The 24,782-nt window shown below is 44.6% G+C and overlaps 1 protein-coding gene across 10 annotated transcripts in view; it reads left to right on the forward strand.

The window, feature by feature from the left end:
• Positions 1-24,782, forward strand: part of LOC144937111 (neurexin-1-like) — a 392,794-nt gene that overhangs the window by 286,259 nt on the left and 81,753 nt on the right. For all 10 annotated transcript variants that reach the window (XM_078864391.1, XM_078864394.1, XM_078864395.1 and 7 more), the window contains 2 exons: positions 4,881-5,054; positions 17,200-17,319. In XM_078864391.1, the coding sequence (XP_078720517.1) occupies positions 4,881-5,054; positions 17,200-17,319 (294 nt within the window). The remainder of the gene's footprint in view (positions 1-4,880; positions 5,055-17,199; positions 17,320-24,782) is intronic.

Consider the following 24,782-nt stretch of genomic DNA (forward strand, 5'->3'; position numbering starts at 1 on the left):
TGAACTTGTTTGAGTGCGGTGAAACACGCCTTGCACGAATGTAAATTAAGGAAAGCGTTGTGAAACTTTTAACGCGTGAACACGCTGTTACAATGCACTTCAGTCATTCCATGGGGTAAGAGAGCAAAATGTAACGGGCACTTAACATTTGTATTCCATGAACCTAGAGGTATGCACGGTATGTGCATTTATATCCTGGGGCGTGTGTGTGTGTGTGTGTTATTGCTCTTGCCGTGCACACAATGCAATCACAACTGTTTTTCGCATGCTGAGAGCTGTGGTAGAGTGATTAAAGACAACCCATAAATGTACACGCACAGCCCTTTTGTCAATTCCCCAACTGGATGCGAGTCTCCGCATGCCATGCCGTGCAGGTTTTAAGGAGGTTACTTGACCATACTTCACCACGCTGGTCAGCGCGGATTGGTGGAGGCCGGGAAGGCAAACGTGGGAGCCCTGAAGCCCAGTGCAACATTGGATGTTTCTGCAATGCCCTCTGACGCTCAACACGTAACCTCGATGGAGAATATAACAACCTGGACATGCACGATGCTTGCCACTAGAAGCCCTGTCCCGGCTCAACCCTGCTCAGAGCTCCCGATCTCTGATGAGATCTGGGCACATTCCGGGTGATTTGTGTCAACAGGCCACCACACGAATGGTTATTAAAACCCACAAAGCAGTTGACAGCCGGATCATTGCAATCGCCAACCGCCACCAGCAGGTGGAGACAAACTCTTGTCGAGACTTGAAAGACCCAAGAGCATCAAGAATTTGACCAATTATTTTTTTGGGATATTTACAAGCAAAGGTAGAGCAGCCGTCCCATATCCATGCCATCAAGAATTTGACCAATTATTTTTTTGGGATATTTACAAGCAAAGGTAGAGCAGCCGTCCCATATCCATGCCATCAAGAATTTGACCAATTATTTTTTTGGGATATTTACAAGCAAAGGTAGAGCAGCCGTCCCATATCCATGCCATCAAGAATTTGACCAATTATTTTTTTGGGATATTTACAAGCAAAGGTAGAGCAGCCGTCCCATATCCATGCCATCAAGAATTTGACCAATTATTTTTTTGGGATATTTACAAGCAAAGGTAGAGCAGCCGTCCCATATCCATGCCATCAAGAATTTGACCAATTATTTTTTTGGGATATTTACAAGCAAAGGTAGAGCAGCCGTCCCATATCCATGCCATCAAGAATTTGACCAATTATTTTTTTGGGATATTTACAAGCAAAGGCAGAGCAGCCGTCCCATATCCATGCCATCAAGAATTTGACCAATTATTTTTTTGGGATATTTACAAGCAAAGGTAGAGCAGCCGTCCCATATCCATGCCATCAAGAATTTGACCAATTATTTTTTTGGGATATTTACAAGCAAAGGTAGAGCAGCCGTCCCATATCCATGCCATCAAGAATTTGACCAATTATTTTTTTGGGATATTTACAAGCAAAGGTAGAGCAGCCGTCCCATATCCATGCCATCAAGAATTTGACCAATTATTTTTTTGGGATATTTACAAGCAAAGGTAGAGCAGCCGTCCCATATCCATGCCATCAAGAATTTGACCAATTATTTTTTTGGGATATTTACACGCAAAGGTAGAGCAGCCGTCCCATATCCATGCCATCAAGAATTTGACCAATTATTTTTTTGGGATATTTACAAGCAAAGGTAGAGCAGCCGTCCCATATCCATGCCATCAAGAATTTGACCAATTATTTTTTTGGGATATTTACAAGCAAAGGTAGAGCAGCCGTCCCATATCCATGCCATCAAGAATTTGACCAATTATTTTTTTGGGATATTTACAAGCAAAGGTAGAGCAGCCGTCCCATATCCATGCCATCAAGAATTTGACCAATTATTTTTTTGGGATATTTACAAGCAAAGGTAGAGCAGCCGTCCCATATCCATGCCATCAAGAATTTGACCAATTATTTTTTTGGGATATTTACAAGCAAAGGTAGAGCAGCCGTCCCATATCCATGCCATCAAGAATTTGACCAATTATTTTTTTGGGATATTTACAAGCAAAGGTAGAGCAGCCGTCCCATATCCATGCCATCAAGAATTTGACCAATTATTTTTTTGGGATATTTACAAGCAAAGGTAGAGCAGCCGTCCCATATCCATGCCATCAAGAATTTGACCAATTATTTTTTTGGGATATTTACAAGCAAAGGTAGAGCACCCGCCCCATATCAATGCCATCAAAAATAACACCAATTATTTAATTTTGGGATATTTACAAGCAATGGCAGAGCAGCCTTGACCATATCCATGCCATCGCTTAGCAGTAAAGCAGCTGCTTCATTTGAAACACGAATAAAACTGCAGTCTCTCTATAGCAGGGGTCCCCAACCCCCGGGCCGTGGACCGGTACCAGTCCGTGGCCTGTTAGGAACCGGGCCGCACAGCAGGAGATGAGCTGTGGGCGAGCGAAGCTTCATCATCTGTATTGACAGCCGCTCCCCATCGCTCGCATTACCGTCTGAGCTCCGCCTCCTGTCAGATCAGTGGCGGCATTAGATTCTCATAAGAGCGCGAACCCTACTGTCAACTGCGCACGCGAGGGGTCTAGGTTGCGCGCTCCTTATGAGAAGTCAGAATCCGACACTTATTTTAGTCCGCGCGTGGCCCGCCCCCATTATTTTATTATTGACCACTTCCGTCCGCGCCTCTTTCCCGCACTGCGCACTCGTCTCAGTCACAGTATTGGTGAGCCCACAAGCTGCTAACCCCTAGTAGCCACAATGAGTCAAAAAGAAACGTCGCTGGAGAGCTTCTTTGAAAAGGGGGAAAAAGACCCAATGATGACCTCCCCCCCCCCCCCCCCCCCGGTCCGTGAAAAAAATGTCTTCCACGAAACCGGTCCCTGGTGCCAAAAAGGTTGAGGACCGCTGCTCTATAGGACAACCACCGTTGCCTCCAGCATCAATAAGCCGTGCTTAAAGATACCTGGGACAATCCGCACAGAATTGCAATGCTCCGAATCTATCAACACATAGCCGGGACGGCGGTCGCCTGTAATCCAGCAACTGTTGGAGAGACGAGGGTGGGCGGATCACACGAAAGTTGTGAAACTCCCTTCCCGTGGACGTCCAGGTGGTGCCCGGCCCTGGATCGCCAGGAGAAGGCGGTAACGTCTGACAGCGTTGCCCCTCTCCCACGTGCAGTCGCATTAATTGGCTGAAAACAACTCAATGTATAGAGGACCACAGAGCTTGGGCAAGTGTTGTCCCGGGGCTCATCACCTGGCTGCTGTCGCACGTGTGATGGTGAGATGCAATTTGCATGAACGGCGCAAAATAAAACGAACAACAAACATTGTGCAGCTATCCTTAATACTCAATAAATGTAATAATGATGTTTATTTCCCCAAGAATGCATCGGTGAGTCTCAGGGCTCGTGTTCAAGCAGGAGAGTCAGACATCGGGGTGTTCGGCAACGACCATTCATGGCTTGTTTGACGTGGGGGAGGAAAACGGAGAATCTGAGGTCAACCCAAGCATATGAGGGGACAACATTCAAAGCTTCTCACAGATTCATCAAATCTGTGGCTCTTATATGCGCTTTCTGGTTGTACCGCGCATTGATCGGCATGACGTGCGACGTTTTACTCCAAGTGCTGACAGCTTCTTCAGTCATCATCACGATCCATGGGCTGATGGCCCGTAGTCGGTGTCCACTGCACATTTCGTCATTTGTTGCCACTTTCCTCTGCATCGTGCCAATCTGCTCAAGGTAGCGCCAGGTCTTGTTGGCACCGATCTCTTACGTCGTCGTCGTCAAAGCCGTTCTCTGCTAGGTCTTCTTCTCTGTCCGGTTCCTTCCCGAAAAAACACACTTTTAATTTTCCTGTTGTTGTCAGTACCGGATTAAGCTAGTGTGGGGCCTGTAGCTTGTGTGATAAAGGGGCCCTAAATAAAAATAAAAACACATGCATTTTAAAACACACATTTTTAACTTGCATAGTAAAGTTATTGTATTTTTTCATTTGCTACTGTATACAGCCAGATAATACGACATATCGCTAACCTTAAACACCCAGTCGTTCATAAAAGTTAAAGGCAGTATAGTACTGTAGTAATAGAGCAAGTGCAGAATCACTGAACCTGAATTGATAGCTTGAAGGCGTTTAGCGCGGGGCCCTTGAAAGTGCGGGGCCCGTAGCATACGTAGCTACTTTTGCTACTAGGATAATGCGGCACTGGTTGTTGTCCATCCTTACCGTGTGTGTCCAACTAGTGCCGGTTTCCTTCTCACACAGTTGTTTTTGTTCCGATTTGCATTTGCTTTGCGTTCATCATTTGGTGACCCAAGTCAGCGTTGCAAATGAGACTCTCCCGCTCGCTTTGGGTTTTCGCCTGGGTAGACAAAATAAACTTGGGACTTCTTCAGGACGGAGACGTCAGGCCGGGGACAACCCGAAAACACATCATGGAGCCACTCGGCACAACCGCAACGCCACTTTGCAGCGGTATTAATCCAAGGGTGTGCTACCATCTCAAAGCAACCTCGCAGCTCAAATCTATAATCCTCCAACTGCTAACCAGACACTTACATTACAACACAACAGCACCACCCCATCACTTGATACAGTAAAATTTAGCTGTGACGGTCCCACCTGATGACGGAGACTTGTGTTTGCCTCCGAAACGTCGTGATTTATTATTTTATTTCTATCATTATTTCTATTATTTTTATTTATTCTACCTACGTGACTTTACCGAAAAAACCTAAGAGCACCACCCCACCAGATGGGCCTATTCTGACATCGAGCACCGGTATGAGTCGATGAAGCAAGTGGCCTACAGCTGCGATAGACCTGCCCTTGCCCGTTCTGTGCCGTCGCATGTGACAGGCGATCTGTTCGTGGGCGGGCTGCCCCGCGAACACTACTCGGGCCTCCACAAGCTGGTGGTGTCACGGGACGGCTTCCAGGGCTGCCTGGCCTCCGTCGACCTCAACGGCCGCCTGCCCGACCTACTGGACGACGCCTTGCGCCGCTCGGGGCAAATCGAGCGCGGATGCGAAGGTGCCAGACACACGCGCGCGCACGCACAAAACAAAAACAGCGACAAAGATAGCCAGTCACGGACTGCTGCTGGGGCAAGTGCTGTTAGCGAGGAGCGCCCATGAAGGCCGGGATGGCACACGAGGGCCCGGGTGGCCAGCACCACGCCCGACCACCTTTGTCTCCCGAGTGGCGACGTTTACACACCACGCCAGGTCCTCATTTTAGGCTGAGTCGAGGCCCAGGACGGGTTCAAATGATCGTCACAGGTGTTGGCCGTGAGTGGGATTCGAACTCGGGTCGTCGGGTTCGTGGCGCAGCGCACTAACCGCTCCCCTCCTGCACCCGCGTGCACGTGCCCACAATATTGAGGTGTAAATGACCCACTGCGGCACGGTGACGTCAGCCTGTGCCAGGTGATCCTGTGGACAAAGCGTCCTCATCGTGATTATCACCATCACCATCGTCATCATCATCAACAGCCGTGAGCTATCCACTCCTGGATTAAGGCGTCCCCAAATTGTAGCCAGCTCTCACTCTTATGATACAACATTCCTCGTCTAGCTCCAGCACACCAGATGATTTGCAAGTTCCCTATGGTGTTAAAATAACTGCAGAGGAGGCGCTTTGCTAGAGGGTAACCCATCATATGGATGGTGTAACACGACACTTAATGTTCAGCTGTCCATCATCTGACACTCACCAAAGACACAATACTCACTTGATACCACTCACTACTCACACTCAACAGACATTCACACCCACCAGCTACTCACCAGCCAATACCAATAACCCGCCATTCGCCACTAAGTAACGGTGACGTCACCACGGCGCCTGTGCCAGGCGAGGTGTACTTTGAGGCCACATGAAGTGTCGAAGGCTCAAAATTTCGATTTAAAGCTTTCGTGACTGCAGGGATTCATCTTCACGTAGAAGGGAAATAATATTATAATATTATTTCCCTTCTACCAAGAAGATGTCGAAGGCTCGCTGACAGGAGGAGGTCTCGGGACAGACCTAGCAGGTGCCATGGGTTGGCTGACTGAGATGACTGGTAGCTGCACCAGCTGGACCACCTAGTGTGCCAACTCACCACCCCACCACTTACCAGAAACTCACTTTGACCAGACACTCGCACTCACCTGATACTTTGGGTCAATCTCAGAGCTCCACATAGATGAGATAAAAAAAAATAGATATAATATTGCAAACCTACAACACCTGATATTCACAGGCAGTTTCCCATTCAAGTACTAACCAGGCTTAACCCTCTCAGCTTTTAACAATCAGATAAGATGAGGCATAGTCAGGTGATTTTAACGTGATATGTTCCTAAAATAATGTTCAACAGAAGTACTGAAATGTATTATATATTCGCAGTATATTTTTAGGTGCAGTATATGTTTGTTTAAAAATGTAATATATTCACCATATTTCGTGATTTATTTACTCAGATAAAGACACTGAAATGCTGTTGGGAAATATTGAGATGCATAAACACGCAGAGACTTAAATTATTTGCATGCAGAGTCGAGCTTTATAGGGTTTAGGGCTATGCAATCTTTAAACAATTGTGCTTGAATTTGTGAGTGAATAGTAAAATCAATGGCATACAAATCAATAAGTTTAAATACAGATGCGCCTTGCACGCAAGCCACTCTCAAACTGCATGCCCCGTATTTCTGATTATACAAGAACAGTAGTTCTTACCAAAAAATCATTACATCATCAAAAATAGACAGAGGAGGTCCATGTCTGTGTAAAATAACATGTAATGTCGTCCCATCAGCTTTTTCCAGCAGCATTTGTTTAATCAGGCACTCTATTTACTGTAATAGAGGTTTTTTTTTTTGGGGGGGGGGGGGTTAGATCGCGTAAATATAAATAATGTCGTTAAACCCGCCACCACCTGACACAGCCCATTATGAATGTGTGTCACTTAAACAGAACATGCCAATATTAATGATGATATTGGTCGCCAAAGTCTCCGTGTTCAACTGAATCTTTTTTACTGGCTTTGACTTTCTGTGCCACAGCAGCAGAATGTGACCTGTTCATTTATCTTCTTGGTTCTTTCGGTAAAGTCACGTAGAAGGGAAATAATAAAATAATAAAAATACAACATAATAAAATAATTCTCACGACGTTTCGGCCACAACGCAAGCAGCCGTCCTCAGGTTATTTTATTACTTCCCTTCTACGTGACTTTACCGAAAGAACCAAGAAGATGAATCCCTGCAGTCACGAAAGCTTTAAATCGAAATTTAACTGTTCATTTATTTTAATGTGAGAGAAGGCCACGTACTCGGCTTTCATAATGTCTACATATTTTTTGTGATGGGGGGACCAGCGGGTGGAGGCCTTAATCCAGTAGTGGATTGATCATGGCCGATGCTGACAATGAAGAAGTCTTTCTTTAATGTACATGAACAGGTCATTGGACATAGACCTCGAGTAATGGTCAAACAGTACTCACTCCAGACATACACATCCAGGCAGACATGCAAGGCGGGTTCTCCGATTGTAAAAGCGGATGGCTTGGCACCTGACAGCAAAAATAATATATTTTGAGCTGCTTGGAAACAGAGCGACGGTGCCCATTTCCGCACTCACACTTTGTTCTCGCTCTCCCTTCAACTCTCATCTACTTCCCTGTCATTCGACACAGACCTATTCCTTACTTTCTGTCATATATGTGCCCAACCTTTTATCAACTGATCAACAGCGAAGTGCTCTTTGGAGTCATCCGAGGAAAGTAACTTAGCACTGCGCCTTTGTGATCTGTGAATCAGCCCTTCACACCACACACACTTAATCATCGTCTCCTTACGAGCAGGAAGGGTTGTTAAAAACTACCTTCCCCTCCGCCAGAGCAACGCTTTCATGCCAGACTCGGCGGCTCTTGTGCTGCAGGTGCAGAGTTCAGGCAGTAAAAGTTAAAGGGGCAGCCCTGCAATTGCTTGCTCACACAATATCTGGCCGAAGGGCCTCCACCGAATTCCTCGGAACAGTATTTGGCCTTCTCTTCCACGCTGGCCACAGACGCCTTCACCTTGAGAGAGGTGTGAATACACCCACGCTTTGTCGCACCACACGCGACCTGCTGATTGACGAAATGTGGTGCACCCAATTATTCTGCTGGCTGAACAGAGGTCAGGGAATTCAGAAGCTTGCGCCATTGTTTCAACTGTCGCACCGGGATATTGAATCGAACCGGCGACCTCTGGAGAGAAAGCCACAGGACATGTTCATCGTCGCTTTGTGAATCTAAGCTCATCGCGACCAAAAATTATTACCTCTGCAAAACTTAAGCTGCAGTTGCAATTCAGCGGAATGTCGACAACGATGCACTTTCATGTTTCCCTTTATCATGCACGAATACAATTATTGTGAACATCTTGACCTGCCGTTCTTAACGACTCTTTGGCGCAATAACTAAATGCACGAAGAGGGCACGCGCAGAAAAGAGCACACGGTGCATTTCTAGCACCAGTAATTCGCGGCTAAAGAGGCTGTCACGCGCAAGCGTTTCATTCACATCAGAAGAACACGCAGCAGCAGCAGTAGCAGCAGCAGCAGTAGCAGCAGCAGCAGTAGCAGCAGCAGCAGTAGCAGCAGCAGCAGTAGCAGCAGCAGCAGTAGCAGCAGCAGCAGTAGCAGCAGCAGCAGTAGCAGCAGTAGCAGCAGCAGCTGCTGCGTGTGAACATGGACGTGTCGCGTGGAGAGCCAAGTGCCCTTGGAAATAAGGATCTCCACAAGATGGCAGTGTTTGCTGATGTTAACCTATCGTTAGGGTCTCTGATGAGCTGTTTTTTCGCGACTAATTGCCAGGTTTTTTTTGTGTCTTTCTCCAGAATTCGTGTAACTTCAAAGCTCATAAAAAAAATAGAATGTGTGGTATGAAACACGCTTGGGGGTGGGGGGGTGGGGGGGGTGCATGGAAAATCACACAAATTGAATTATATAGACAAAAAAAATGAAAATCAATCTTACAGAAAGCGGGTTAAAAAATCAATGCTATATGATTTAATTTGGAAGGGAAAGGTTTGAGAAGATGCATTAAATTCAGAATAAAATATAATCAATGCGCACAATTTAAACTGCCAATCAATGGCATCCCTGAGATTCCTCACGAAATATTGTATCTTGTACGACATGCACGAGGCATTTCATTAACGATGATTATTTGTCCATAATTCTAAAGGTCACCGTGCCTAAAATGCAATATTTCGTGATGAATTGCTGACAAAAAATTGCGAGCAGGATTGGCATTATATAAATGCAAAAAAAAGCCCCCATCTATCAGGCGAAAGCCAATGTAAGACAAATATACTCCAAACGCCAGCGTCCCCGAATCCGCACGTATTTTTTTTTATGAGTTATCGATTGTCTTTCCTTATGATAACATTTAAACACGGGGAGATAAATCAGTGGCCGTGTTTTCGTAACGTAATAATGTACAAAACATATATCAATGACATAACTACGTGCCTGAGCGGGTGGGGCTCTTCTCGCGGTACGCATCTTCGCCTGCCAGTTCAAACGCAACATCAGCAATGGCACCAGCTGTGAATTATTGCTTTACGTCCTACATCATCAACCGCAAGCAGATTTGTAACTGAGAATGCATGCAATTATTATCATCTGGGGCAGCGACATGGCTTAGCGGAAGTGGGGGGTGGGGGGGGTTTCAGAGGTTCACGGTTTTAAAACCGGCTCCCGCTCCCTTAGCCACAATGCCGGGTGTATTACCGATAAACATACACACCATCTGCTCCACGGTGGATGTTGTTAAAGATCCCGTGATGCAATTCGCAAGCGTAGGCCATCGTGTAAGCCGGCATTACGGTCCAAATTACCCAAATTGAAAATACGCAGCAACCAACACGCACGACTGCAAAAACCGGGACGGGATCCTGCTGAAACAGAGCCATGTCTTTTGGTAATGGAACAGAAGAATAATAATCGGCAGTTATGATCAATCCTTTGCTGGATGTCGGCATCTCCACAGTTTCCATATAACATGGTTCCACAATGTCACAATTCATCTGCTTCCTGCATTAGCCGATGTATGTACTGTGTGCTGAACTTCTTTTGCACCATACGTAGCCAACCCGTGATCTCATCGCTCCATCTCCGTCGGTGTCATTCATCTCCGTGGGTGTCATTCATCTCCGTAGGTGTCATTCATCGCCCCCCCCCCTCCACCCCCCACACTGTGCCTCCAATTATCCACGGTTGGCAAAGTACGGCGTGAAATAATGTCGACGTACATACACGTATGTACATGTGTACATTACATTTTATATATCTAATTAGGATATTTTTTGGCAAAGAACCTTCTTAAAAGCAAAGAGAGAGGACAGATGATAGTGGGGGTTTTCATCGCTATCTCTCTGGTGTAAATAATGGCCATTACATAAAGTGTTAGTTCACAACATGTTATATTTCTGCACATGAGGCAGTATTTGATAATGATGATGGGAGTTAAGTATTTCCAGCCTAAACATTCTAATTAAATGGAATGTCTTAAATAACCACAAAGCAAGCAGATGTAGATTTCCACCAGCTCTGATCCTTCCATTCCAGCAACAGCTTGGGGTAACCCAAGGAAAAAGAAAAAAACAATTAACGCTAATACGCTTTAATTCATCATTTAATTTCACAATTAAATTAGCTTCGACATGAAAGTTAATTATGCAGAGGAAGATACAAGAGCCAATATAACGTAAATTATGTTTACAATATATTTTAATGAAAGTATCATTGGATTTTTTTTTTACGACCGTCTACATTGTTCAAACTAAAATGTAAAAAGATTAATTTTCTTAAACTCGAATACGAATCTTGACATTTCCATTGTGTGTGCGTGCGTACATCCCTAAAACAACTGCTTCACACAACGTAGCACAACTGTACCGAACGTGTTTGGTGCGATCGTTATGAAGCACATTAGACACGTAACGTTAACGTAAACCTTGGAAACTATATTCATCACGGTGAAATATTTTAAATGTAATTCATGGATGTTCTTATCCCCCCCCACCCCTCCACCTTTCCTCCCATGCACCATCTGCTAGCTTCCAAAGTGATGTGACGAAAATATATAAGTAGAATTAAAGAGGCACTTCATGCGAATATTTCGTCATTCCGAGTTACCACATTCCGGGATATTACATCAGTGTTTCATTTCACATTTTTGTCACTTATGCTTCATAAGGCATTCTCTGTAGCGGAGTGCCAATTCTCCGGCGATGACTTCACAGTGAGAGCGTGTCACGGGTTCGTGTGGCCGATAATGTGTTATAGTACCCGCGAAATCATGGCGTTTTTTTATAGACAAATATGAATTAACGGTAAGCAGTTTGTACACACTAGAGCCACCTATTACGCATGTCTCGAATAGGTGGCTTCTGTAAAAAGAGCGGTCTGTTTTTTTTTTAAGCACTGCGTTACTCCCATTCTAGGATTGTAGGATGCACACATGAGAATAACATCTTATTCATAATAAACGTTTTTGGGTTAGATCGCGTTATTTATAAATGTGTCGTAACCCTCCACCACCCGACATGGCCAATGAGCAAAAAAGTGTCACGTTGACAAAAGACAAATAGTTCACTGCTTTAGCCCACCGGTGTGTTGAAGAGTGAATCCACAACATTTACAGTTTTTTTTTTAGTACGACGTTTCGCTGGTAATTACATCCAGCATCATCGGGCAATTCGCAAGCATGGTGAAGCCCTCACGCCTACGTGTTAAACTGAATAAAATCTTACTTAAGTGCCAAAGACAAATGCTTAAGTAACGTATGCTTGCTGCATGTTAACCGACAGATGTTGCAAAATAGCCACTGGTATTATATTAATTTAGCTCATTCCTCATCTTGTTTCATCCCATCTCCACAAATTAAGCCCAGATAAGACGCTGGAGAAATAATCTGTACTTTTTCAGGCTTTTCGGATTTATAGGTTCTCAGGAATATTCGATCATGTTTATTTTTGTGTTTATTTAAAAAGAGAAATTCACTCCGGCGTGGCATTGAAGGGATTTTTGTTTCCCGCGCGTGTACATGGCACGTTTGAAGGTTAATTTGTAATAATTGTAACACTTTACTGGGGAAACTCACAGGCACTTTGCAACAGTATAAGGGAGCTGCAAGGTTTGTGCCAGGCCTACTCCGAGGTGAATAACGCTCTGAAGGAGATGCATGTCACCATTAAATTAATTTGTTTTCGCCCCCAAACTTAAACGGAGTTCAGTTAATACCTCAGTGGGCTTTGCCTGGTAGGATGGGGATGGTTTAGTGATGTATTTGTTTATGTTTGGGTGATTTGTTTACCTTTCCTGTACTTTGCACTCCCATCGTGTTTTTGTTTTGTTTGTTGTAACGTTCATACCCGCACCGACTGGACATCTTTGAAAAAGAGCTTTTTACCTCATCGGATTCCTCCAGTTTAAATCAATAATCCGATTCTGATTCTTAGTTTTGGAGAATTGCACCGACTGCAGCCAATACTGATGGTTTTTTTCTACCTCTATTTTTTTTTTATCAAATACTTGTATTTTCTTCAGTTTATATACCCGGTTGTGCTATTGCAGTCGTGTTTATTAGACAAAGCGTCAATTTGCAACTCTGCAGATAGAAATGTATCAACGCATTGTCGGACCAGAGCCCTGCAAAAATTACGTGATAGGACTACTTCCGAAGTAACTATCAATGGGGCCAATTTATCCACAGTGGAGGTATACATATGAATGATCTGCAAAGAGTGTTAATTGTATATCAAGCACACCAATTGTGTTTTATTTTTACTCTCAAAGCTGGCATGAGCCAAATGAAGCGAAAAAACAAACTGATTATGAAAAGGGCGTTTTATGCAATCTATGTTGATTGTGCTCAGACCATAAATGCGTTGCAATTGAGGACCCGGTTTGTTCACGGGTGCCTGCCCAAATTCAGAATTTAAAAAAATCTCAAGTCGTCTCGGCTCGGTACTCTGACGCCTGAGCCTCCTCATCACCCACACATTTTTTTTTACGATACGTTTCTTAATCATTTTTTGTACCACAAAATAATGGCATGTTCTCACTAACCTTTAACCCCCGTGTCACCAACGAGAATGTCAGCCATATCTCGCATGACACTTTGGCTTTGTTGTTAGAAACGGATGAAGAACCGGGAAAAAATTTTTGACGACTAAAAAAAAAACCTCAGCTCAGAGACAGGACAAAGGCAGTCGATTTTTGGCAGCATCCATTGAGTGGGGGAAATGCAGCGATGTCCAGAAAAAAATAAATTACAAGTTTTTCCAGGTCAAAATCAATGGTTGGCCGCATGACTGACCTCCATCCCATAACTGCCAGGGTCACGGGTAATGGCACCCACCCTCCCTCCCCTGCAGCCCTGTACGTCAGGAGAGGTCGCGACCTCTGCCTTTTTAAAGCTCATGCGGTTGTGCTTAGTGGCGCGTGTAGCTCGATGGGTGGCGGCAATGCTTGAAAACCCAGGGTCAGGTAGTGTTGCCATCTCGCTAATGGAGATGCAGCTTGGGGAGGTGTCTTCACAGAAACGGAGTTCACCATCAGGGCAAAAATAAATCTGTGTATCTGTTGGCCACCCACACAGGTGTATGGGTTCACACGTTGTGGAGTAAGCAACCGTTCTTGTGATGACAAACTAAACTAAAAACAACTTTTTATTTTAGCAGGTAAGGCCCACTGAGCTATATAGCTATTTTTTTTAAGAAGCGACTTGGTTATCACAATTGATAGCTCAACGAAGTGGCTTATCGCGTGGAAATTAACAGCAGACAGATACTCTTAAACGCACGTTTCTCAATGTGGAGAGAAAAAACCGGGGGACCCGGAGAAAAATCCCCAGGACCACGGGGAGAACATGCAAACTCCAAATGTACATGCGTCAATGTAGGAATTTAACCCATGACCTCCTGTATACCAGGCGAAGTAGTTAACATCTCGCCACGGTGAGCACCCCAAAACAAGGACTGCACTCGCACAGCGCACACACCATTGCTTACACTCTCTGCTTTGTCCCCCCCCTCCCACAGCCGGGATTGTAGGATTCTTATTATTCTATTTTACATTTGCTCGGGAACTCTTCATGCACATTCCGACTCCCTAATTTCCTAAAACAATTAACAAATATTCTTGGTTCTTTCGGTAAAGTCACGTAGAAGGGAAATAATAAAATAATAAAAACAAATATTATTTTTTTTCCCTTCTACGTGACTTTACCGAAAGAACCAAGAATATGAATCCCTGCAGTCACGAAAGCTTTAAATAAATAAACAAATGTTCCATTCCGTATGCCATTCCACTGTAATCAGAAATGACATTGTTTTCATTATTGGACATGTATAGAAAATATATATTGGTAATGAACTTCAGTCTGGGAGAAACATGTTTTTGGTGGGAGTTCTAACTGCCGCACAATTCCTGCATGACAGCAATTAAAATCAGATGTTACACTTTTCACCACAGCAGCCTACAACACCTGTTTTATGCATGATGGTCACCCATCCAAGCAATACCGAGACTCAATTCTACTTAGCTTCCGGAATCTTGACGAGATCGGCCCCATTCTGGGCGCATTGTTCAGAGGCTACTATTGCCAACATAGCGCGCGGCGCCCCGAATTAAACAAAACTATTTTAAATTTCACCAGGTAAGGCCCACTGAGCTATACGGCTCTTTTTCAGAAGCGACCTGGCCACAAATGATAGCTCGAAGTGGCTTTTCACGTGCAAATGTATAGCAGCCAAACAATCTAAATGCATGTTGATTCTAAAATGTGGAGGGGAAATCCAGAGGAGACCAGGAGAAAAATCCACGCGACGATGGGGATAACATGCAAACTCCAAATATACAGCAGGTGTCAGGGTCTGGATCGAACCCACGACCTCCTGTATACCGGGCGACATAGTTAACATCTTGCCACAGTGACGCTCCCGCATCCCTGCTTACTGCCTTGACCAATCCACACGGACCAGTGGGTGCTGAAGTATGGTCAAATAATCCCCGGGACAAGCACTGCATAATAAGGTCCTCATCCAACATTGGGCGGACAAAAACAACAGGGCAGTACGTCCACGCGGGTGCTCCTTGGGCATCTTCACAGGCCACACTTTCCTAGGAGTCACGGAGGAGCAGCAGGACACCCGCCTCACCGGCCAGAGGTGCAATATAAGCAGCCAGGGTCACCCCGTTACATCCGCCACCATCCCACACAGCCAATCAGTAAGGTTTGTCACGTAAACAAAACGTGCCAATTTAGTTACTGCTTCAGCACACCGGTGTGGTGGACAATAAACCAACAACCATTTACAATGCGAGTACGACGTTTCGGCTGGTACATTACAACCAGTTTCGTCAGGCGATTTGCCAAAATTATGCAGAAGTCCCCCTGTTTCGGCCTTAAATATCGACACATTTTAATTTACGCGATCTAACCCAAAGCAAAACTTTATTATGAATGTTGTTGGTGGCAAAAGCCTCCGTGTTAAACTCGCCACACCCAGCGAATGCCACTTGGTGGGAAAGTTCCTCTGCCACGGAGACTTGGGGCGGGGGATCTTTAGGGGGAGGATCTTTTTTGCAATTAGATCACTATCGTGCCACTGGCCACCGTGTTACAAGACGAAGAATCCATTCGGATTCTGCGCAGAGCAGCGCAAACTTTCTGTGATCGAGAACAGCCTGCCTGGGAAGCAAATGTCACAAAGCTAACGCTCAGGTGTATTCAAGCGATCCCCTGATGCCACACAGTAGGGGGAAGCACTTTCCCACCCACACGGTCACAGAGTGTTGTTCGTTGCATGATAGTCAAACTGACGTTTTTCATTCTAAGAGCTGGAATCTTAGCCAAATTAAGTGCAGGCTAAATGTACGATGCGCTCCCCAAATTTCACCAGGCTCACTTTTCATGAACTCTTGGAAGTGCTTGCACAAAGGATAGTAACATCTCATCCTGTGTTCTTGGAATCAGGCTAAATGTAATGAAGTTGTGTATTTTTTTAGACCATCATTGGTTTGCTGGTTGAGAGCATGAAACTCACTACAAACCTTGGTTGAATCGTATATGACCGTTCGAATTTGAACCCAGGATATCAGCAATTGCCAGCTCAACACTCTGACACCAGAGCCACCTGGCCAACATCCAATTTTTCTTCGACTTAATAACAAGGAATATACACCGTCGGCTCAGGCCTACCAGGTCACGTGTGCACCTCCTGCCTGTGCCTCATTTCAGCTTTGGGAAACTTTGACTTCTTTTGACATATTGTGAGACACATTTTTGATAACTTGCTTGTCTCTCAGTCGGGTAGGAAAAGTTAATAAAATATAGAATCGGCAAAACTACAACGTAATGCCCAAGTGGGACCCCCCCCCCCACACAGCTCGTGTCTGTGTACCCTGGAAAACAAACATTTGCTGACAAAATACCTAAACTTTTTCAAGCTCAGCTCGAGACTTAAAAATTCCATTCTCTCGAAAAATTGCCACTGAAGGATTTACACCGCAAGAGCGTTCATGCCCCTTCCTGTACGCTTAAAAAAAGAGTATCTTCACGGCCCTTTTGTTTGGAGCAATGAATCCATCCTTCTGGCTGAAAAGAATCCGAGACAATCCACACGTGCACAGGTGGCAGGGGACATGGTCGACGCAAGGGCACAGCCCATCGCAGCTCTCGCGCCTGTGAGGATTGCATTGCAATCTGGGGTACAAGATGTCTCACCGTGGCTTCTGAGAAAACAGGGATGGGACACGACTATGACAACAACAACAACAGCAGCAATACATACGATCGACACTGCACTCAAACCGCTGTAGCGTGAAGGCAAACGGCCCGGCATTTGAACCTCCTCATCAACATTCTACGCGGTACAACCACCCTTTTCCTCCCTTTGCCAGTTTATTCAGGATAAATTACGCGTATAGATAAAAAAAAGCATTTTCCTCCCACACGACACACTCATGTTGGAGATTGCTGCGAATGCACCGATGCTGTGGTACGACTTGTTCAAAAAAATTTTTAATGGAGAGAGAGAGAAAAAAATATTGCTATCGTGATATAAAGAGTTTGGTGTCGAATCGGTGATAACATGAGAATGTTTGCCGTTCGTCGCACCGTGCCCACCTTCTGCAGGGCCCAGCACCGTCTGCCAGGATGACTCATGCTCCAACCAGGGCCTGTGCGTCCAACAGTGGGAGGAGTTCACCTGTGACTGCACCATGACCTCCTACACGGGCGCCTTCTGCAATGACCGTGAGTGATTTACGCATCACAAAGGCAAAGATTCCCCCCCGTATAGCCTGAGCAGACTGTTGGGGCAAGTGCTGTTAGCGAGAACCTATGAAGGCCGTGGGGGAGTGCGTATCCAGCACCACGCCCGGCCGCCTTTGTCTCCCTCGTGGCTACGTTTAACACCACACCAGGTACTCATTTGAGGCTGAGTCTACCTAGGGGAGGCCCAGGACCGGTTCGGATAATCGTCACTTCTGTTGGTGGTCTTTAGCGGGTTGTTGGGTGAATAAGCGCAGCGCGCGAACCGCTATACTGCTTCATTACATAAACTGCACACACACACACACACGTACGTACGTGAATCGAAACTAGGTTATCACCTCCATGATGTGCACACTCAATCTCTGTTCATATGCTCATGCTTATAGACACATACACACTTGTATATACTCATTTACACACACACACACATACACACGTACAAAGATCCCCCATGTAGCCTACAGACTGTTGGGGCAAGTGCTGTTAGCCAGCACCTATGAAGGCCGATATTGGAAGTGAGTGGTGTGGCTGGGATGACGACCGGCCGCCTTTGTCTCCTTTAGTGCTCATGTTTATCAACTGCACCAGGCACTTATTTAAGGCTGAGTGGACCTCAGGAAGCCCGGGCCCAGATGTTGACAAACAGCGGGAAATCGACCTCGGATCGCAGGGTTCGTAGCGTCGTGTGCTAACCACGACACACAAACTCGCACAAGTGTACACACACTAACGCACACAAGGACAAAAAGCCCATTTACCGTGAGGACAATAACCTATTAGCAAACACCAGACTGCACAAGGAGGCAATGTACCCAGCACGCCTGTCCATCATTGTCTCCCCATTGCTGATGCTGACATACCGTACCGAGTACTCATTTTAGTCTAGGTTGATCTGGGGGGGGAGGTGCGGGGGCTGACCAGACTGGTTTATCAAGAGCCGAATGGCTTTGCATGACCAGTAATTGAACCCAAGATGCAATAATTGCGGCGCAGTGCGCAAACCACTATGATATCGCGTCTTGCAGTAAGACCTTCAATTTTAAATGTCGATGTGCTCTGAAGTCGGGCCATTGCCCAAAACGTCAGCTAGTTTATACATTTTTCTTCTGCTAAGGTATTGATGAATGTGTTGTTGTTTTTTTATTAGTGTTAAAAGTATAAAGGCTGCATTTCCCACGTGTCAATATATCATAATAACATATGTGTACCAGCATGACAAGACCACTTCTTAGCAGCAATTACTCTGAAATTAACCGGTAAACTGAATCAAACGTCCCTTGAATTGTTTTGCTCATGATACATGCATCTAGCTGCACATGTGTGCGTGAGGATCATTTACGCTTTATGCAAATGGTTTTCTGTAACATTTAAGCTAATGGCATGAAGCTGTGCGCGCGAGAGAAAAAACACAAACAAACGAGGAACCATACAAACGGGACAGTAATAATTTGACGAAAATTTTGATATGAGCCAAACTCATTCTAGATTTTCAGTTTTCGTGACTGCAATGATTTTTCGGTCAAGTCACGTAGAAAAAAATAAAAAATCACGACGTTTTTAATTTTTTACCTACGTGACTTTACCGGAAAAACCAAACAGTATGAGCCAAACTCAGTTCCGTCTCCAGCTATAAAGAATAATAATAATAAACAAAACAGTTTGGAAGTCCATCGGCCTGTTGGGCTTTACAGACCAATGTCATCCAACAGCAATTGTTTCTGCAAGCAAACTCTGGACCGGCTCCGACATTCTGAGGCCCATCGGCAGTCAGGCCTCTTATGCAATTGCTGCTGGGTTAGAATCTATAAAAAAAAATTTGCATTAAATCGTGACGCTGAATCGTGAACATTCATCGAATTCATGGCAGATGTAATTGTTACAGGCTAACGTTCAGCGTCGGACACACAGGGACTAATCACACATTGCTCAATGGGCTTTAAACGCCTGTATGTAATAAGGGAAGGAATAATTTTTATACCGTGTGCTTTTCAATTACTTTGCTCTTATATATTTAATTGCATAATGTGGTCACTTTTCTTTTCACCCGACCTGTTAAATATGAATTGTACGCTAAACGGAACTGATGTCGTGGCTTTCCCAGGTTGACAGCTCGCACATTGCCCAGTGATTAGTTTCCATGGCGATGGCACGCTTAGCCAAGTTAATTAAAATAAAATGCATCACCAACTTGTAGCGGATCACCACTTGGTCAGCGTTAATTTTATTTAATAGCTCTGAGCTGCCTTTCAGAGCACCCCCCCCCCCCTGCGCCCCCACCCATATCCCCACTCAGCCCCCCCCCACCCTTAACAGTTAGCCACGATTAATTATTTTTTTTAAACATCTGCACCAAGGCTCACAGACGCTGCGTGTAATGCTCTACATGTGTAACCGGGCCCTCTCGAGTGGTGTTGCATTCGTGCTTTCCATCGACGACCATTATAGCATATTTATGAAGCTCTTGACAGCTGGCGGACGAGCGGCAGAGGGATAAATGAGAATACAAAAGCATCGAGTCGGTGGGCACGAACACACATCACTCGCAAATCGCGCCTCTTTGAATAAACAGACGTCATTGCCATCGCGTCGCGGCATGCCCACAGCACTCGACGGTGGAATTGCACCGCATATGATTTCAACGTCAAACGTATGATCATCATCATCATCGTAGTCGTCGTTGTCATCATCGTCGTCGTCGTCGTCATCGTCGTCATAGACATCGTCGGCGTCGTTAGTCATCGTCGGCTTTGGCCCAAAACTCTCCTTCTGAGATTTAGGAGGGTCTTGCTTTTTGGGATGGTTGGCACTATTTTCCTGCTCGCAGGAGGGAATTGTAGGCCGCTCTCAAACGAAGCGATGCATTTTTACAAACCTAGGTGGGTAGACTGTTTTCCTCATTATAATACAGAGTCAGGTGATCATCCACAAGCTCCATCTCTGCACGATCCATCAACCCCACTTCGAAGTCACTATACTACTGGGTGTGTATGCCACCACACCAAAAAATGTTTTATTTGGGTCGAAAATGTAGGTAATAATTACGGGTAAATATGTGAAAAAATTAAAAAATTCGACAGTAAATTGGTAACTTTTTGAAGGTGAAATACATAACACTTACATTTAGATTCAAAATGTTTTTTTTTTTTTACTGGAACAACGTATTCTGGATATTCATATTTTTCGACGTCAATTCTCATTTCTGAATAAAATTAAACCTTTTGCTTTCTATTAAATTTTTTGTAATTATATGATCCCAAGGTACTGAAAATTCTTGTTTTTTTCGGTCCTGTGAAAGAGCGATAATGAAGCCTCGTGGGAATTGCCATGGCAACTGTTTCTCTGCTACAGTCATTGTACATTTTTCATTTGCTGCACACTGGCATTTGCAGTCATATTTTAGTGCAATTTATACAGATTTTTTTTTACATTTGTTCTTTAACATGAAAACTTCGCTCCTAGGCATATCCATCCAGCCCTCCGTAAAAATGTCCGTGTTACGTAAGTCACCTCGAGGTGCTAACTGATCCCTTGTACTGTATTCTTGCACAATTAATCAAGAACGCCACCGTTTTATTTCTTATGTTGCTACTACAACAGTTTCCCGGCTGTACGTCTTCAGGGAACCGTTCATATCCTCTCGTTTCTTACCTCAATACATCTTTCTTCCCAGCCCTCACTCTATTTACTGAGCAACTTAGCGTCAGCACAAAAGCCACCACCAATTACTTATTTAAATCAACACACTTTCACAAATGACTTTAATACTTAATCGTTTTTTAAAATATATATTATGCTGTGAAGACATAACGCTGCCTGGGCTGATGCTGCGGTAGACAGCGCGGCCTGCAATCCAGAGTGGGAGGCTCAAATACGAGTCGAGTGTTGACTCGCCACAATAGTCCTACGCGGCCAATAAAACGAGTGTCACTTTGTCTGGAAATCCGTTCGCAGTTGTGTCGTGGAAATACTCACCCCCTGCCATGGGAACGTGGAATTTTCACCACTGGCTCGGGGTTTAATCAGGAGATGGGCACTGCCCCCATGCTTATTTGAGCAAGGCGCCACTTTTGTTTTGAATGTTAAGATGCATTTACAGTGTGGAATTTTTCCCAGTTGTTTTCATATTAAATCGCACTGCGATATGAAGCCAGCAATCTGAGATCGATTCTTGGCCACGGGCTGAAGTCGGTGACGAGTGATATCTGAAATCGGTCCCGGGCCCACCCAACTTCGCCGACACACATTGACCAGCGTGGCGAAGTATAGTCAAACGATCTCCATAAGCCCACACAGCATGGAAAGGCTTCATCTCGCAGCGGATTGACAAAGGGCTGTGAATTATTATCACATTATTTATGCTTGCACAATAGAATCATTGGTCTTTACGAGCATGAAAGTTTCTTGCATAAAACTTGCACTTGGCATCTACGATAGTTTGTGTATGTAAATATGTATTTGTTTTATGGTTGATTTACGTCTTGTCTAATCATCGTAGTAATACATTCGACAAAGAAGTCATGAATGCTGTAACATCTTTCAAAAATGACATCATATTTTACGAGATATTTAAACCTGTTTATGGAAACAATCACTTTTTTCAGCAAAGCTGTTCCCCTGTTTTGACAACCTACTCAAATATATTACTTACGAAAAAAAACTTTCACATACATATGAATATAAATTAACTGCAAACTTTGCCACCTATTGCTGACAAATTCCTAAATCTGCCCACAAGGTAACAAAACACTGCCGAGTCAGCGTTGTTCTCCCCGACTGCGATATTGGATTTTCTTTTTTTTTTACTTTTGAGAAAGACCAAAGTCAAATGTAACCAATGTGGCCTTTTTTTTTATTCAAAGCGCTGACAGAAACGGCAAGATGAGCATCCAAGGGCCTTGGTACCCATAGTTATCGTGAGAAGGCAGAAACAAAATATTAATTATACTGACAAAAGATGTTGCCACACGGACCTTGGTAATTACCAGCTATGCTGGAATTGTGGGAGACTAACATTAGTTCATTGTGCATTTTCTGCATTCTAATGCATGCCCATTGCCCTTTAAATGTTTTAATTGGAACACATTCAGGTGTTTATGGTTTTCTACAAGGACAGATTGTGTATAATTGCTAACTGCCATAATTAGCACTCCAAAAAGAACCCACAAGGGTAATTATCCATAAAAGCAGCCATCACCGTTTGACCAGCTAAAAATACATCACATCGAATGTAAAAAAAAAGAAAATTCAAACACTTCAACACACGGCAACATATTTACGAACAAAAGTTCAGCATATGCTCCACAACAGCTGTGCGGAGAGAGGCCGTAATGCGTTCCAGGATTTCAATTATAACAACCGCCCATCAACAGCGAGGGAGTGAATCAAAGCCATGTTTTAAACACGTCCTCAGTTTTTGGAGAATGCCGTCGTCACAACACCGCCCCGCCGTGTTCATCGTCATTAGCAGGTGGACAACGGCGAGCGCATCCCTAGCCCACAGCTGCATACACACACCCACACTCCGGATCACCTCCAAAATCGAAAGGCTGTCACTTTTGACGGACGACGCTCTTTATGTCTCATTACCGGTCATTAACCCCTTTCGAGTCTCGGGCCTGTGCGTCCTTGCCTCTCCTTCACTTACCAAAACTGTTCACTTGTGCGCAAGTGTGTTAGTAGAAAGAAACAAAACAAAAATAAAAATATATTTATTTTTTTCTAAAAGGTGAGGGGGGAAGGGGAGGGGTCAGGGGGGTTGGTGGCGGCGAAGGGAGTGTGATCGAGTGGCGGGAGCTGTGTAGAAGTTGCCGGAGCGATAGAGTGCAGGGGAATCGCACCCAGAGGGAAGCGATGATGCACTACTGTTGTCGGAAAATGAATCTTCCAGTGGAAGGACAGAAACACTTTGTTCAACGGTGCTCGCAGAAGGTACAAAGAGAAAGAAGCGTAGCAGGAAGATGGGTTCAACGTCAAACAACGTAAATTGTATGGTGTAACGACGTATTGATTCATGTCTATTTTGAAGCTCACGATACATGCATCGAATTGCATGTGTAAGAATCAATGTTTTTTTTATATTCGTGCACGTACGGAACAAGGAATGGTGGAGTGTCACGGTGGCAAGATGTTATCTCCCTTGCCTTGTATGCGGGGATCGTGGGTTGGATCCCAACCCTGACGCCTGCTGTATATTTTGGAGTTTGCATGTTCTCCCCGTGGTCGTGTGGATTTTTCTCCTGGTCCTCCAGATTTTCCCTCCGCACTTTACAAACATACGTTTCGATTATTTGCCTGCTATAAATGTTGTACGTGGTAAGCCAGTTTGTTGAGCTATCCTTTGTGACCAGGTCGCTTCTGAACAAGAGCTAAAAAATACATTTTTTTTGAAGATTTTATTTTTAGTGGTTAGCGCTTTGCACGATGAACATTGATTTCCCAGCCAAGGATAATCAGTCTTAGGTTCTGCCGCTACACCAACCTGTTCTGACCAATGTGGTCAATTGTGATCAAACAACCTCAGTGACTGACACGGCTTGGGGGAGACCTTGTGAATTATTTTTTTTACATTGTTCACGCAAAGGGTTCACGTGACCCTTGCAGCTACTACCGATCACTGCATTCCCGGGAAATGGTACCAGCAAGAATCTGTTATTCGGATGAATGTTGGACATTGATCATGACAATTCATCAAACTGCCAGGGGAGTGAATCGTTACACCTGCAATAGGGTAATATGATTAGTGCGTTGAATATGAACACATATTTTGGATGCTACCGTTGTGCAATAGTTAGCACCCTAGACCTTCAAGTGTGCTAACAAATCCAGAGGTTGCTGGTTCAATCTCCCGGTAACGAAAATTTAAATAATGGGCAAGTTTCTAAAAAACACCTCCCACTTCCGTCACCCCCAGCAGTAGAAATCGGTACACCACAATCAGTCGATCTGCCAGTCACGCGTGGTGGGGTTCAGTGTGGGTACTCCCAGCGCTTCTAAGACGTCTACCCATCGTACAAGATTAGGCCAAGATGCCCTCTAAAATGACTCCCTCGAGCTCCCTAGAATGGAGGCCCTTCTTCTCCCGGCAGTGACATGAGCAAGATATTGCAGGGCTGCACCTTAATGAATAAACTTGTCCTCAAATTAAGCAGCTAGTACAAGCCCAATGTTGGCAAGGGGAGGTGAGGGCCAGAGGCATCTTCTAGAGAGAGAAAAAAAACATTAAATGGTACGAAGGTAGGCATTTATGGAAATATGATTTAATGTTAGGCAATGGTATCTGACTCCATATAGAAGGAGATTGTTAGCCCTCTATGTACATGCAATTCATTATCATATCAATGATTAATAGCAAAGGTAAAAAAAATCACCGTTAATGGGTTTTCCGAATGTTCTTGACCTGCCATCAAAATTTAGACTGGCGGGTTTAATTTTTCCTGCAGAAA

This window comes from Lampetra fluviatilis, chromosome 18, assembly GCF_964198595.1.
Source record: "Lampetra fluviatilis chromosome 18, kcLamFluv1.1, whole genome shotgun sequence".
Taxonomy (NCBI): domain Eukaryota; kingdom Metazoa; phylum Chordata; class Hyperoartia; order Petromyzontiformes; family Petromyzontidae; genus Lampetra; species Lampetra fluviatilis.